The following is an 18,215-nucleotide window of genomic DNA, read 5'->3' as shown; positions in this document are numbered from 1 at the left end:
AGTAATTATACTGGATACATAAAAGATAATTATTAATGACTTATATAAAAATTGAGTTATAATCAATGAAAAACTTGGTATTGAAAATTTTTAAACTTAAATGTTATAATGTTGAAGCTATTTATGAGTTACTGGCAAAAGATGTTGTTTATAAGGTCCAGGATGAGGACAAAACCACTGAAAATTAAATGAAAAAAAAAGAATAGCATTACACCATGCAAAGAAAAGATAAAATGCTTACCAATCACTTTTAAAATGAGTAATAATAATAATAACAAAAAAAAAATAATAATAATAACAGCCCTGGAGTAGTGGTATAACTTAGTGGCTAGTCTTGCTACAGAAAAAACTAAAACTCATACAAATTGGACAATCACCAAACGTGACAGGGGTTCATGTAAACACTCCTGTCTAGAACCAGCCATTTCATCTGAGGTGAAATGGAAAAAGAGCTATGAAACAGGAAGAATGGAAAAGGAGGTAAAGAGTTTACAGAAAACTCTATACAAGAATAGTTTTGCTAAGCCAAAGTAGAGAGGATGGTAATTTTTCAAGGGAAGTCATTTCTTATCGTTTGAGAGATAACTAATTGTGCTGGAGGCCCAGTGAAGGAAATTCAAAAAACTTACAATAGACTTCATGTAATAATTAATAACAACCGGTAGCAGAAAGAAGATAGGTGAGTTTGCTGTACAAGTTGATCCACACAGCACCCTCTACAGCCCAAAGGGTGTTGTGGTTTGTCCGGATCTACTCAATTGTGCAAAGCAGGAAATTGTAGAAGAGTTAACACCTCAAGGAGTGATTGAGTGCTGAATGCTGAATATGAGTAGGAATGGTGAAGTTCTTCCCTCTGCCTCCCATGTCCTTACATTTGTTCAATAAACTAACCCTGCCAGAGAGAAAGTGCGTGCAGGAATACACTGATCAGATATGTGGGCTTTTGTGGCACAACCAATGAGATGTTTCAGGTGTCAACGTTTTGACCATGTCGCTGCTCGATGTTAAAGGCCACAAATATGCATGTGTGGTGAAGAAATCTGTGAAGGGGAATCCAACCCCTTAGGGGAAGACACTCGCCTAGTGACGTTCCGGTCGCCACACCACCCACCCCATTCCTAGCCCTGTTGGGTTTTAACAGGAGAACCATGCAAGGATCCTTCTTCCTGTGTAAACTGTAAAGGACAGCATTCATGCAGATCTAGAAACTGTCCTGTTTACAAACGTGAGGTAGCTGTACAGGAAGTCAAAACCCTGCAGAAGGTGAGCTAATTTGAGGCACAAAAGATTGTAAGTGCCCGCAAGTCTAGAGCAACAACTTATGCTCAGACTGCGGATGCTGTTCCTGCTTCAACTGCTACTGATACAGACCAGCTTCTTGGCAAACTTGCTCCCACATTAGCTACCATGATTGAGAGAATATTAGACAACAGAATGAAGTCTCTCACTCAAAAGAAATTTATAAAACCGTTGATAAAGATAAAATCTCCAAATAATTAGCCAACCATGAGCAAAGGTGCATCTGACCAGAAGAAGGTGCTAATAGACCAGAGGTTCAAATGCGTCTGCACAACCTGTCAGATGATGGTGCGAGGAAAATGAATGCTTCAGAGTCTTCTATGGAGGCTCCCAAGCCTCCTACAACTGAGATGGTCTCCAACCCACAGAGATCACAAAAAATCAAACAGGTGGATCTGTCTCCTGCCTACCTGACGCAGTGACTGGTGTGACTCCTGTTGCAGTGATCTCCCAGGTTCCTGCCTTTCAATCACGCCTAAATCAAGCACTGACCCATGTCTGTCATTGTCTGCGGCTTTGATGGTCACTGATTCAGAGGCCAGGAGCTATGGGTGATGACATACTTATCGAACATGAAGCTGTTCGAAAAATGGAAAAGAAAAGGAAAAATTTTATGATTGTATGTATGACCATATTCTATTATATATTTGGCAAAGTTGCAGTTTTCTGGTTTGTTATTTTTAATGTTGTTTATGTGCTTTTTTGCACATATTGAAAATTTGTGATTGATCTCACCCACGTATATCATGTTATAATCCTCACAAAAAAGACTGTATACTCCTTGTTTATCAAATTTGGTATCATTTTTTTATGATTTTTTATTATAGTTATTATTAATATATTTAATTAATTTATTATTAGTAGACCAGAAAACTCCAAATTTGCCAATAAATTTACATATAATAGATATATACAATCATAATAATTTCATGAAGATCATAGATATTTCTTATAAATATTATAATACTTTTAATTTAGAAAAATATCATATTTATTGTAATAATAAAAATTAAAAATTTAATTAATGAACAAAAAATTTTTTGAAGAAGATATATTATTTAAAAACATACTAAATATAAATATAAAGAAATAATAATTTAATCTAATAATTATTTCAATGATGACATGGCTCTATTTAATTTCATTTTAATCCACCAGAGTATATATATATTCCTTCATTATACTGGTAGAACCAGACAGTCGTGACTGTTTATACATTTTAACCTATGATTTTTAAAATTTTGACTTTAACGTAATATTTTTAACTCCTGATGATGGCTTTCAAGTAAGCCAAAAGATCTAGAGTTTATCTCAATGTGCTGGTAAGGTGGATTTTATTAATTGTTAATATCAATTAATATTAATATTTTTAATTAACAAATCAGTGGTACCATGTTTAAGAAAGAAATTCATTGTCATGATCAAGCAGCTGAATACCACTGCAAAACATAGATTGCTAGAACTATATAATCAGATATGGTGGGATGGAACGTACCCGCAGCGCTGGAAAAAAGCATATATTGTTCCGGTTCCAAAGAAAGATAAAAATCTGACAGATCCCAATAGTTACTGTCCTAATTCTTTGATGTGTACTATGGGAAAAAATTATAAAAAATCGACTTGTTTGGATTTTAGAAAAAGAAAAGCTTTTATCCTCACCATCAAGCAGCTTTCCGGCAATATCACTCAACTACTGACCAAATTATTAATTTAGAGAATGCTGTTTACAACAGCTTCATCAGAAGAAAACATTGTGTTAGAGTCTTTTTTGACCTACAGAAGACATTTGATATGACCTGGCATTACGGAATAATGCTTCAATTACACGAATGACTGTACTTTTCAAGTACGTGTTAACAATGAATACTCATCAGAAAAAAGACTGGAAAATGGCATACCACAAGGCTCGCTGTTGAGCGGCACCTTGTTCACAATCACAAACAATAAATTGATATTAGCCATTCCAGCAACACTACAGCTATGGTGAAGTACAAATTGCAACATGCTCTCAATGAAGTTTGCGAGGAATAACGGTTTCAAATTTTCATCGAAGAAAACTTACTGTGTACACTTCTGTAGGAAGAGAATTTCTCACCGAAGTCCTATTTTGACTACTGATGACCATCCAATACAATACTAGGATAATGTACAATATTTAGATAAAGCCTAAATCTAAATATTTAGATAAAGGATTACACATACAAGACTTGAGTATTAGATGCAAGAAAGCCTTAAACATTATTAAATGTTTATCAAACATCAATCAGGGCTCAGATAAAGAAATACTCTTGAGGCTGTATAATAAAGCATTCAATCGAAGCTTGACTATGGGTGTATTGTATATTCATCCGATAAAAATTCGCATTTACAAAAGTTAGATGTAATAAATAATAGCGGAATAAGATATGCCACAGGCCCTTTCTGTACAAGTCTGGTGACTAGTTTAATGTTGGAAGCCATAGTAATGTCACTACATTATAGAACAGAGATCCTATTGTTAAGATACGTGGCAAACATATGGGCCTTTCCTACCCATATAAATAATAAAACATTTAACAATCGTCCCTCCTCTATGAATCATGAGACCTTGCCGTTGGTGAGGGGGCTTGAGTGCTCAGGGATACAGAGTAGCTGGACCGAAGGTGCAACCATATCGGAGAGGTATCTGTTGAGAGCCAGACTAAGGAATGATTCCTGAAAGAGGGCAGCAGCTCTTTCAGTAGTTGTTAGGGGCGTGAGTCACAATGACTTAAACGGCCGTATCAACATCACTCAGTCCTCTGAGTACTGCGCAGCTGAAAGCAATGGAAAACTACAGCTGCTTTTTTTTCCAAGAAAATGTGGCTCTCTGCATTTTCACATAGCAACAATGGAGGCGCCTTCCTTGGTAAAATATTCCGGAGGTAAAATAGTCCCCCGTTCGGATCTCCGGGTGGGGACTACTAAGGAAGGGGTCACCAGAAAATTAAAAAATAACATTCTACGAGTCGGAGCGTGGAATGTTAGAAGCTTAAAAAAGGTTGGTAGGCTAGAAAATTTAAAAAGGGAAATGGATAGGGTGAATGTGGATATAGTAGGAATTAGTGAGGTTCGGTGGGAAGAGGAAGGCGACTTTTGGTCAGGTGATTTTAGAGTAATTAACTCAGCGTCAAATAATGGGCAGGCAGGAGTAGGTTTCGTGATGAACAAGAAGATAGGGAGGAGAGTGGAGTATTTCAAAACGCATAGCGATAGAATCATTGTAATAAGGATAAAATCAAAACCTAAACCGACAACGATTGTTAACGTTTATATGCCTACAAGCGCCCATGATGATGATGAGGTAGAGTGTGTATACGAAGAGATTGATGAAGCAATTAAACACGTAAAGGGAGATGAAAATTTAATAATAGTTGGAGATTGGAATGCAAGCATTGGAAAAGGCAAGGAAGGAAATATAGTGGGTGAATACGGGCTGGGCAAAAGGAATGAAAGAGGGGACCGACTTATAGAGTTTTGCACGAAGTATAATTTAGTAATTGCCAACACCCAATTTAAAAATCATAATAGAAGAATATACACTTGGAAAAAGCCAGGCGATACTGGAAGGTATCAGATAGATTATATCATGGTTAAGCAAAGATTTAGAAATCAACTCGTTGACTGCAAAACTTACCCTGGAGCAGACATTGATAGCGACCATAATTTGGTGATAATGAAATGTAGATTGGGGTTTAAAAACCTGAAGAAAAGTTGTCAGATGAATCGGTGGAATTTAGAGAAGCTTGAGGAAGAGGAGGTAAAGAAGATTTTTGAGGAGGACATCGCAAGAGGTCTGAGTAAAAAAGATATGGTAGAAAATGTAGAAGAAGAATGGGAGAATATTAAAAAGGAAATTCTTAAATCAGCAGAAGCAAACTTAGGCGGAATAAAGAGAACTGGTAGAAAACCTTGGGTTTCAGACGATATATTGCAGCTGATGGATGAACGTAGAAAATATAAGAATGCTAATGATGAAGAAAGTAAAAGGAACTATCGGCAATTAAGAAATGCTATAAATAGGAAATGCAAACTGGCGAAAGAAGAGTGGATTAAAGAAAAGTGTTCAGAAGTGGAAAGAGAAATGAACATTGGTAAAATTGACGGAGCATACAGGAAAGTTAAGGAAAATTTTGGGGTACATAAATTAAAATCTAATAATGTGTTAAACAAAGATGGTACACCAATATATAATACGAAAGGTAAAGTCGATAGATGGGTGGAATATATTGAAGAGTTATACGGAGGAAATGAATTAGAAAATGGTGTTATAGAGGAAGAAGAGGAAGTTGAGGAGGATGAAATGGGAGAAACAATACTGAGATCTGAATTTAAGAGAGCATTAAAAGATTTAAATGGCAGAAAGGCTCCTGGAATAGACGGAATACCTGTAGAATTACTGCGCAGTGCAGGTGAGGAAGCGATTGATAGATTATACAAACTGGTGTGTAATATTTATGAAAAAGGGGAATTTCCGTCAGACTTCAAAAAAAGTGTTATAGTTATGATACCAAAGAAAGCAGGGGCAGATAAATGTGAAGAATACAGAACAATTAGTTTAACTAGTCATGTATCAAAAATCTTAACTAGAATTTTATACAGAAGAATTGAGAGGAGAGTGGAAGAAGTGTTAGGAGAAGACCAATTTGGTTTCAGGAAAAGTATAGGGACAAGGGAAGCAATTTTAGGCCTCAGATTAATAGTAGAAGGAAGATTAAAGAAAAACAAACCAACATACTTGGCGTTTATAGACCTAGAAAAGGCTTTCGATAACGTAGATTGGAATAAAATGTTCAGCATTTTAAAAAAATTAGGGTTCAAATACAGAGATAGAAGAACAATTGCTAACATGTACAGGAACCAAACAGCAACAATAACAATTGAAGAACATAAGAAAGAAGCCCTAATAAGAAAGGGAGTCCGACAAGGATGTTCCCTATCTCTGTTACTTTTTAATCTTTACATGGAACTAGCAGTTAATGATGTTAAAGAACAATTTAGATTCGGAGTAACAGTACAAGGTGAAAAGATAAAGATGCTACGATTTTCTGATGATAAAGTAATTCTAGCCGAGAGTAAAAAGGATTTAGAAGAAACAATGAACGGCATAGATGAAGTCCTACGCAAGAACTATCGCATGAAAATAAACAAGAACAAAACAAAAGTAATTAAATGTAGTAGAAATAACAAAGATGGACCACTGAATGTGAAAATAGGAGGAGAAAAGATTATAGAGGTAGAAGAATTTTGTTATTTGGGAAGTAGAATTACTAAAGATGGACAAAGCAGGAGCGATATAAAATGCCGAATAGCACAAGCTAAGCGAGCCTTTAGTAAGAAATATAATTTGTTTACATCAAAAATTAATTTAAATGTCAGGAAAAGATTTTTTAAAGTGTATGTTTGGAGTGTCACTTTATATGGAAGTGAAACTTGGACAATCGAAGTATCTGAGAAGAAAAGATTAGAAGCTTTTGAAATGTGGTGCTATAGGAGAGTGTTAAAAATCAGATGGGTGGATAAAGTGACAAATGAAGAGGTATTGCGGCAAATAGATGAAGAAAGAAGCATTTGGAAAAATATAGTTAAAAGAAGAGACAGATTATAGGCCACATACTAAGGCATCCTGGAATAGTCGCTTTAATATTGGAAGGACAGGTAGAAGGGAAAAATTGTGTAGGCAGGCCACGTTTGGAAGATGTAAAACAAATTGTTAGGGATGTAGGATGTAGAGGGTATACTGAAATGAAATGACTAGCACTAGATAGGGAATCTCGGAGAGCTGCATCAAACCAGTCAAATGACTGAAGACAAAAAAAAAAAAAAAAAAAAATTAACAATCGTCCTTTGGCTGGATTACATGAACATCGAGCTACCTATTCTAGACCAGCAGGAATGTGGTATTACAAATTGACAAGAAAGGACATTACCAATTTCTACAAGAGAAATACCGTTATGGCTCTTACCAGTGGTAAACATAAGATTGGATCTCTCCCATGGAAAAATAAAAGACAAGCCAGCAGTAATCATCCAACAGGAATTTTTATCAATCATCAGTAGTTATGAAGAATACATTAAATTTATACTGACAGTTCTAAAACCGAACATTGTGTTGGATACTCCATATACGTAAATGGAGAAGCCCATTTTTGGAAACTGCAACATATGGCAAGTGTTTAATGGCAGAACTTATTGCCAGACAGTATGCTCTTTGCTACTTGGAACATTTCTGTGAAGAGAGAGTGCTTACCACGTTCTGACTCGTTAAGTGCACTTACTGCAATTCAGAACAAGAACATGAAGGATGTCCTTATTGCAAATATCCTGTCCATTTTATACGTTTTAAATTGACAAGGACAGTGATGTGTATTTGTATGGACTACACAGCATGCTGGTATTGCAGGAAAAAAGTGCAGAACGGCAACAGTCTGTGATAACTTGGATATAATTTCTGTTCACGTGGCAGATGTTAAAAATTGCCTAACACAATAAGAAACAGGTGAAGTAATGAATGGAGAAAATTAAATACGAAACTAAATGCAGTTAAAACTTCTCCATATAAATGGAAGAGTGATGTGAAGCCGACTTGCCGAGAACAAGTGAAGGTGACCAGACTCAGAATCGGTTACACACATGAATAAAAAATTCATATTTCTTAACCGGCAAAGAAAGACCAATGTGCAGTGTTTGAAATAAACTGCTTACAGTCAAGCATCTTCTAATGGAAGAGTGTACCATTGCATAAATGAGGACTTCAGGAAGAGGTTCGCTGTAATAAATAATATTGCTGCTAATGGAAAAGAAGAAAACATAGTTGCGTTTCTGCATGCCAGTGGCTATTAACAAGTCTATAAGTCAGTTCAAGTTTCATTTAAGGAATCTCTAAGTGAAGTAGTTTTATTCTATGAATAATAGATATTCTTTAATAATGTTGGTATTGTTAAGACATTTGTATTTATAATTTTTTATGTTATTTATTGTCTCATTTTAATATCAGGGTCCTTTACACTCTGAAAGTGTTATTTTATTTTTTTTTACATAAACTGTAAGAATTTTAAAGAATGTGATGATGCCCATATAAAATATATATATATATATATATATATATATATATATATATATATATATAAAACAATATTCTATTTTCATATAAATCTTTATAAATTATAACTTCATAAAATTATTTAAAATATTTTTAGTTTAAAAATGCAGTCTCTATCATAAAAAAGATAATTATAATTTTTTTCTTCTTCAAAAAGTTTAAGCTGCATGCATCTTTATTATTTTTCATATTACCTTTGTACTCCCAGTTCCACTAATGTTTTGGATAATTGGGAGTAAACTATATAAAAAAATTACTAACAAATTGCTTTAAAGTTTTTCAAAATAACCTTTAAAATTTCAGTAACATTTTTCAAAAATACCCTGTAGTTTTTGGACCTCTTAAAAAAAATAATAAATTAGATCTTAGATTTTCATCTGAAAGTTGTATACTTCTAAGTGTGTAGATGGAAATGTTTTTAAATGAATCCAAAATATGAACGTTAAAATATTTTTTTTCTATTTAATTAAAAATAACCATGTGAAATGGTAAATAAACAGCTGTTCACCAGAACTGCAAATCTATTGTAGTGTAATCATTTTTTAATAAAAAAAATCTTAAAAACTTAATAATTGTTTTAGTAAATGAGTAAAATGTAACATATACCACACATATAACAAATAAAATATATTTAAATTGGAAATTTATTTAATCAATTACAAATGAATATCTAGTTAATTAAAAACGACTGTGATATATAAGTAACAACTATGCGTAACATATTACTTTATTTTTCATTGAATATTATATATCATCATACTTTCTCCAATTCTGCCAATTTTAATCAACAAAATAGGCCATGTAATCTATTAATAAAAGAAATTTAGGTGTTTATTCTATTAATCACGGTCAATGAACGCTTTGACATGTTGCACAAAAAATATTCTTAAAATTATATTTTATGAAATTTACATTTGCTCTTTATCAGTAATTTCTAAATGCGATTTCAACTGTCAAAAGTTTAATTTTCAGATTTTGCAAATCAAACAATTTTACAAACCGGCACAAACATAAATTCTGATATCGTTCTAATTTTACGCTGTTTGATACTTCAAATCAATACATGGCTATTAATTTTAATTATATGCTTAAAAAAAATATAATTCACTAAATAATAGTGTTTAGTTAAAAATTAAAAAAAAAATTCTAAAATAACAAGAATACCTGGAATATGAATATAAAAACAATCAGTAAAAATAAATACAAACCTGGAGCCTGATACTGCAAATATGTAAAGTGTATATGTAAGTGATAATATGAAGGTTGATAATGGATGTATATTCTTAACTGAGATTCATCTAAGCCATATTTACTTTTTATAACTTTCTAGAATAAAAAAATAAATTGATATTTGTTAAATAAATAATAAAAACTGAAAAGAAGAAAGATTAAAATTAGAGAAAATGTATATCTAATTTAGATTCACATTCAACTATTTAGAGATAATGTCTACTTCTTTTCGTTATATTGTTTATTTAAGTTCCCCAATTGGGTAGTGGATCAATCACTCAGCTAATTCTCCCCATCACTAGTAAATAATCTTCCCTCAAGTATCTACAAATTTAGTCTTCATTATCTCTTCAATCATGTAACACATTTTCCCTCCAAGTTATTCACTAATTTGTACATAGAAATAACATTTTAATGGACAGATATATTTTAAATGGACGACATATGATAATTCTAAATATCAGTTTCACAAGTTGGAACCTAGTAGCAGAATATAATTATTTATAATATTTTTTTGATTTTTATAAAAGTGAATAATAATGATCAACTTAACTCTTTGCTATTTTAATACTTCAAATTAAATATAAAAGCATGTTCTGATGAAGCAGTTTCAATGAGTTCTGTTGGTTTTTATTATTGGTAATGAAACCAAAAAACTGGGTAAAGTGTTTAACTTCAATGATCTATAGAAACTGCTTTATTATAAATTTGTTGAAGATACATTACTTGTTTTAATGGCTTCAGCCATTGGCATTTTACCTTTGCATCACATCTTCAATTTCCAAGAGGCTGCTTAGTGGCAGGAGTGGTGCTTCCATATGTATGGAAGCACCATACAGCACCATTAGGTATGTACCTAATGGTGCTGCAGAACTGTAAGGTTAAAACAGTTTCCATTTTACAATTTTATCTGATCTAATGATACTGTTATTTCGGTTAATGTTCGTTGGTTATTTTTAACTAATTTCTCTCGTACTTCAAAGTAAAATAATCTCACTACTAAACATTCCATTTTACTGATACACATCAGCCAATTTTTAAATTCAATGCTTTATTTTATCTGCAGATTTTTAACATGATTGCGGGAATTGAATATATTTATAAGTAAAAATTTGAATTTTTTTGAACTCAAACTACATTTATTCTAAATACTTTTAGGACTCAAATGAGTAAACTTCAAATTTTATGTTGCTGCAACTAACTTTTGTTAACTGTTGCCAACTTTTTACTTTCTAGGACAAAGGGAAATGCTTTTTATTTTTAAAAATAAAATTATTTTCTTTATTGGTGTTATTAGTGTTACTGGTGTTAACAGATGGATCAAAGAAATTAATGGGAAACTCTTGATCATAATAACACAAAAAATAAAATAAAATATAAAAATATATATTTTTCTCCCTGACATTATAATATCTTTTAATAGAATAAATTGCTATATTCATTTATTTAACATTGCTTCAGCCATTTTAGTGCCATAATTTGCATATAATTTTTTTTATATTCTTAAGTCATGTTTAATCTGAAGTTAACAAAAACAGTTCATAACTAACTAAATTATCTAGCCCTTCTGGAGGAGTAGAAGTGTAAACATTATCTAGATTTCCAATATGTTTCACTCCACACTCTCACTATGAGAGTATCAAGTAAGAATATTTACAAGATGAAATATATCGATGGAAATCATGTTCTATTAAGGGGAAAGTTTTAAGATGTATTTTAAAGTGCTATGAAATTGTAGAAAAAATGTGAACTTTTACGATATTAGCTCAACAACTGGTGCCAGCCTCTGTGGTGTGATTGGTAGCATCTTGACCTTTCATCTGGAGGTCCTGGGTTTGAATCCCAGTCAGGCATGGCATTTTCACACAACTACAAGTAATTCATCTCATCCTCTGAAGCAATAAGGTGGTCCCGGAGGTTAAACAAAAAAAAAGCAAAGATCAACTGGTACTTAATAACCATTTATATTTATATATTTTACTGTTCACAAGATTTTAATCTAGGAATTAATAGGGCCGTTTATATAGACTTTTTAAAAAATGGGTAGACAAATTTTAAAAATTCTTAAAAAGAATTTCAAAAGAAGAATTTAAGATGAATGTCTAAATCTTTTGGGCATATAATAAATAAAAGGGAATTTTCTCAAAAATAAGGTGGAAAATCATGGATTCTTGAATACGATACCAAAATTAAATGCCAAAGTAAGGGGTAAGCAACTCACTACATCCCAAAAAACTAAATCCAACATTAAACTGATGCTAATTTTTTTTAATAGTTAATGGATGTAGATAAGGAATTCAATGTAATAAACTGTAAATCAAATTTATTCTTATGAAATTCTTGATGTTCCTTTCAATAAAAGGATAGTTCAATACAGCAAGCATTACAGACAACTTGATAGTGCATCATGACCATGACTCTTGATGGTCTCTGTAACTGTAATTTTGCCATAAGGTACTGTGGTGGTTCCAAAGCCCCAAATTAATTGTCAGTTCATGTTATGTAATTTTTTTTTCTTTTTTTAAACTGAAAATCCACCTGAATGGTCATCAGTTCAGAATTGTTAATATCTAAGGAGTCATCAGAGACCAGCTAAAGGCAATGCATCTTGAGAAATTCCAGTACTGCTAACAAAATTGGCAACAACAGTGTGTAGCTTCTCAAGGGAACTACCTTGAAAATGAAAAAGTTAATTTATAAGTTACTTGAAAGTAGATTTTTAAAAAGACATTTAGTTCTTTGAACACCACGTACATTACATTCTAAAATCTGGAGGTACCTTGCACAGGGCACGGATTAGTTAATTTTAAATAATAAATATATTTTTTTTATATATAAAATTTCATTCTTAAAAACATGTACGTATGTAAAAAATAGATAACCTACAGTTACTTTGTCTCTAACATTTAATAATAGTGGAATATGTTTATCAGTGAGATCACGAAGAGATTTAATATTCCTAGGTTTAACAATGGCAAGCAAGTACAGATTTTCAATTTGCTTTTGATTCCATTTAAGGTCTGGAAGAAGTATAAATCCAGTTTCTGTGTTTGTATCTTCATAAACGATACTTTCTTCTTCAGCTTTATGTTCAAAAATATTATAAACCCACTGAAATAAAGTAAAATATTTTAGTTAATTATACAGTTACAAAATAGTAGTTTCTTATCATTATTAATTGTATTCAGATTAATTATATTTTCTTTACCTCCAAAAGTTTTGTACATGTCTAACATAGACCTAATAACATTTACTATCACTCTGCACCAAAATATAATAAAAAGGTAATACAATAAGTTTTTACTTCTCTAAAAGAAAAATCATAGAAATAAAAATGGTCTCAAAAACTCTCTCCTGCAAACAGAATGAATAATATAGGAGACTAACCAATTTTAACAATTATTTTGTTAAATAAAAGGTCTGTAACAATAGATTTCATTTCTAATAGCAGTTCTAATTTCATTTCAGAACTATAAGATATGATAAATTAAAATAAATTTTCAAACAGTACCATAAAATGTATGCAAATTACATCAAATTTTGGGATGAATTGCAGTTTAAATAGAATGTGTTACTGTATTAATGCAGTAAAAGTGGAACTTAGTTTAACTGTAACAAAAAAAAAAAAATAAATAAACTGGAGGAAATTACATCTCTGTATGAATATTATAATCAAATTAAAATTGCATAATAATATTTCAAAATTACATTCAACTGAACCAGAAAAAATGTTGCTGCATTTCTAAAGCCACATGAAAGTTTAAAAATACAGATCTGCAAACTTAAGCCTTTGGCAGTAAAAGTAAATGTTTTGAATAAAAATATTCAAATAAGGAAAATCACACATATTAAGAAAAAATTACATATTTGACAAGTTAAATACTTATGACAGAATTGCTAATTGATAATTTACAAATCGATAAATTTATATATCGAGAGGGATTTTTAATATCATAAATCATGGGTGATATTTCTTTCTGTTTTATTTATTCTTAATTTCTTATTATGATCTGACAACATTATAGATAAATTCATTATCTGTAATATTATATTGATAATAGCATTAGTATCTATTTTCTAACCAGGTTTATCCTTAAGTGGATGTTAATTCACTTAAGAGTTTCTTATACTATAGGAATCCAAACAGTCACTACGTCAATTGACTGAGGTTTGGAATTTCAAAGATAGTGGTAGCTGTCCTCTTCCACAGGTCAGATACAGTTCACATACCGGATAGGGAGTGGACCTTGGCTGGTTGAATGATCCTTATGTTTAACGGTTGCTCACTGGTATAGTGATCCTGCCTTGTGTGGTGAGCTGGCTGTCATACATGATCGGGTAGCCGGGTGCTCAAAATCTGCAGTCTGAAAAATATTCACTGTTTCTTTACAATGCAGAGGAGCAGGGAGGGTTGATTTATGTGACTATCAGGCAGGTTTACCAGATAAGAATGCTGGATGGGTGAATAACATTTAATCTAGTTCCACGGCTCACAACATGTGAACAGAAGGGCTTATAACCACAGGCATCATTTAGAGCAATTATTTTCAACCTTTTTAGCTCCATGACCCCCAAAAAGTAAAAATTGTATATAATGAATATTTTACGACCCCCGCATCTCCAATTCAATGAAACCTAGTTAAAACTATTTAGCTGTGTTGATAGCGACGGGTATGAACATGCATGTTTGAAGTGTACAAACATTAACAATTTATAAGGACCAACTTGATGTTCCTTGATTGTATGTGCTCCTTGTAATAAGGTCTGCTTGCATAATATTCGCTAGGAGAGCGTCATGTTCACACATGCATATGATACGTTTGAACACATCGTGTTCTTAGCAGCATAAAAGAGGTGTAAGGGATTGCAGAATGTCAGTTTAGTCTTGAATGCAAACAGTGCATCTGATGACTTTGTTTTAATTTATAAAAGCGTAATGTCACTGAAAATAATAATTGAGGTTTTGGTTTTTTAGTGTGCAGTCAAATGGTGTAACTGATTTTGTTTTCTTCAGATTCTTCTTCAAAGTAGATAAATTTATGAAAAATCAAAGTGACCCATCTACATCCAGTGAATTGATTGGTAAAATGACAGTTATTTAAATTATGGTTTTATCTCACTGGATGGAAATCCACAGTCTGTTGTTTGCTTTCAATTCCTTTCTGATGATGCATGAAGCCATCAAAATAAATTTGGAAACTAAACCTCTAGATCATAAAACAAACCTTGGAATTGTTCGAAAGAGAATTAGATTAAATCAATCAAGAGGATTTAATCAAGACGATTAGAGAAATCAATTAACTTCTATTAGTAAATCAGGCTATTTTGTGAGTCTTTTATGAAGTTACTAAAAACTATAACATAGATTGGACAAAATGTATTGTAGTATGTAGTAATGTGCAAAGATAATAACAAGAAAGAACAGTGGCTTTCTGAAAAAATTAAAAGATCGTCTTATAACAAAGGCTGAATGGACGAGACTTTCTTTGCAGACATGCTCTTGCCACAAAAAAAAAAATGCTGGAAAATTTCAAACAAATTCTTTGTAAAGCTGTAAAAATGGTTAATTTTATTAAAAGTCTACCATTAAAGAATAGGCTGTTTTCTAAACTGTGATGACATGAGCAAAAAGAAATAATCTCTTTTTTTCCATACAGAAGTTAGATAGTTATTGGTTACTGTAGGGGAAAGTGTTACACCGGTTATTAAAGTTGCAAGATGAATTAATAATATTTTTCCTGGATAAACATGTGTCACTCTCAATGTTTTTAAAAATTAATGAGTATATGTTGCTATTGGCTTACTTATCTGATGTATCTTTACATTTAAATGACTTGAATGTGAATTTTGAAGAACGTGATAAAAACATTTTATTAATGCCAGACAAAGTTCATGTTTTCATTAAGAAGCAAGACTGAATTATTTGCCTTCAAAGCAAACATTTCGATGTAGAAGACACTATTATTCACCACAGTCTGAAAAGCATGGAGAGATTGCATGAGCTAAAGATTCAGCTGGCAGAGTTTTTCCTGGAAGATAAAAATTATTTCTTGAGGAGATGGGTATTGAATTCATTTAGAGGAAGCAGTATTGCAGCTGCTAATTTACTAGTTGATATTCACGACCAGCTCATTGAAATGTGTGTATCAACACACATTTCAATGAGCTGCACACTTTTCAAATGTTACAACTATAAATTTACATCTGAAAATTTAGATACACAAGTGAATATGTAAATTTAGTCATAGAAGCATTGAAAATATTAATCCCTTTTGCCATATCTTACCTCTGTGAAAAAGGTACCCTTTTACCTCTATGGTTGCACTGAAAACTAAATATATGAATAGTCTTTTATCACTTGAAAATAACTTGCTTTTGTATGTTTCTAACATAGATCAATGTATGGAGGAGCTTTTAAATGAAAAACAAACACAACCATCTCATTACTTTATTTTCTTTACATGTGAGCAATGTAAAAGTGCCGGTTCTGAGAAAAGCGACATCAATGATGTCACTCTCTCCTACCAGTCATGGTTATTTATTATACTACTGTCTTTGTTTACTATAATTAATGAATGATCTAATAACGTAACTGAATAAAATTAAATATAACTAAACAATTATTTGTTGAATCATAAGTTTTCATATTTTAGTCTTTTAAATAATGTAAAGGATTTGCATATTTATATAGTAACATGTTTGGGAAAAAATTCAGTTGTATAACTATAAGCTGGAAGTAAACTTATTATTTGCTATTTAGTGGTTTGCATTATTCTAATGACTAAAGAATACATATATTTTTTTATTTTACAATGCTCTACTTTGTGATAATGTAACAACTGTTGGTACAATTGTTAGTTTATATTTTCTTTTTCTGATTAAAATAAAATAATTAGTTTTAAAACATTTTTAACAAAACAGAGTGTTGTATATGAGTATAATTATATCGCAAACATATTTTTACAACGGTGAGTTTATTGTTCCTACAGATGTCACAGGATATATTTGGTTCATATGATTCTATGAAAGCAGCTGCTGAGGCAGAGCTTTCCCGTACATCATCGTCAAATTTCTTCACAGATTTTGATGAAGCTAATGAAAGGGATCAAATACAACTTGATGCAGCTGCTAACAATGCTAAGGGAGAATACAATTTATCAGATGCTACGGTTACCCAGTCAGAAGTTGGTCGGGTGAGATTAGATTTTAGTAATGCTGTACTTGTTCAATCCTTACCAATACTATCGAATGACACATCAACGTCTTAGAGATGTCAATGTTTTAAACATTTATTTATGAATGAAATTGGTAAAGATGAATAAGATTTTATTTTTTCAGGAGGTAGTGGATTATCATTCCTTTTTCAGTGTTTCAAATGGATTAAATACTGATATGTATATCAATTAAAAACTTTACAATGAAATTAATCTGAAACTTAAAGTAGTTAACCCGAAGTAAAGTAGTTATTTGTAATTTAAAAGTCTTTCATCTTTAAAAGTCATCTTTCCTTCAAAGTTATATTTATAAATTTAAACAAACATAGGTTTTAACATCGGTTTAAACAAACATCGGTTTTAACATGGGTTCGTGTGGGTTTTTACATTAAAACAAATACGAGGCAAAATTTACGATAAAGAGGTTTAATAATTTGTAGTCTTTGTGAATCAAATTATATTAAACATCTTACAAACCCATGGGTGCATCCGATTTGTAATTCACGTAGGAAAAAGAATGTTCTACTAATTGAATTTTCTGTATGTGGTATTAAATTTTATTTTATAATAAATGTTTTTTGTAGTAAGAATTTGTTTTCGTTTTACTTTCTGTTATTTGCTTTTCAGTATGACAGCAGTATATGTGATGGTGTGTACCATGTTTATCCTTGTATAAAGAATAGTGGTGAACGGTTAATCTGTCATTAAGGATGAGAAAACTGAGATTGCTGAAGATGAAAGTCTCATCGGTCTTAGCGATGAAGATATCAAAGAAAGATATGTTTAATAGGTGTATGTTATTTTTACCGTGTGGTCACACTTCATGTCGGAGATGTGCTACTAAATTATTTATAATTAGAATAAGGAGTGTGCAAAATCGGTTTTCGTTTTGTAGAGACTGTTATTTTAATAAATAAAATACAATTAAGGTAAATCTAATTCAAAAATTTATAGTATTAAATTTAAACGGTTTACAGTAAACGTTTTTTTTTTTTTGTTTTCGTAACTGCTTATATGTATATAATTGATTTTAATTGATAATATTTGTTTCAGTGAGATCGATGCCACAAATGGGTAAAGTTACTTTAGAAGAACTGAAAAGCAGACTGTGTATGTTTAAGGCTTAAAATTTTAAGCCATTCGTAAACGACTGGGAAATATTAATTTAAGAAATGTTTGACCCGTTTGCGATACTGAGCAAAAAGTTGAATGCAGTTCCAATAAAAATTACTTATGAATTTAGTTTAAATCGGAGTGAAGATGATGAAATTGTAACATGTCAGGAATGTAATTGGACTACACCTGAAATTAATTTATTTCATTGAGTTGTAAATAAAATTAAAAATCTTGCT

At 31.6% G+C, this 18,215-nt stretch overlaps 1 protein-coding gene across 4 annotated transcripts in view; it reads right to left on the bottom strand.

The window, feature by feature from the left end:
- Dcps (Decapping enzyme, scavenger) overlaps positions 1 to 18,215 on the bottom strand; it is a 408,912-nt gene that overhangs the window by 18,741 nt on the left and 371,956 nt on the right. The window contains exons 3-5 of one of the 4 annotated variants that reach the window (XR_012756355.1): positions 12,554 to 12,760; positions 9,628 to 9,745; positions 1,710 to 1,877 (exon numbers count right to left, since the gene is read on the bottom strand). Coding sequence is in view for 2 of the 4 variants with exons in the window: in XM_075365576.1 (XP_075221691.1) it covers positions 9,628 to 9,745; positions 12,536 to 12,760 (343 nt within the window). In the remaining 2 variants the exon portion in view is untranslated. Of the gene's footprint in view, positions 1 to 1,709; positions 1,878 to 9,627; positions 9,746 to 12,535; positions 12,761 to 18,215 lie in introns of all 4 variants that reach the window. The other 3 variants (XR_012756354.1, XM_075365577.1, XM_075365576.1) reach the window with 3 other exon arrangements.

Source organism: Lycorma delicatula, chromosome 5 (genome assembly GCF_047948215.1).
Source record: "Lycorma delicatula isolate Av1 chromosome 5, ASM4794821v1, whole genome shotgun sequence".
In the NCBI taxonomy this organism is placed as follows: Eukaryota; Metazoa; Arthropoda; class Insecta; order Hemiptera; family Fulgoridae; genus Lycorma; species Lycorma delicatula.
The sequence above is the reverse complement of the archived record's forward strand: the minus strand, read 5'-3'. Positions and strand labels throughout refer to the sequence as shown.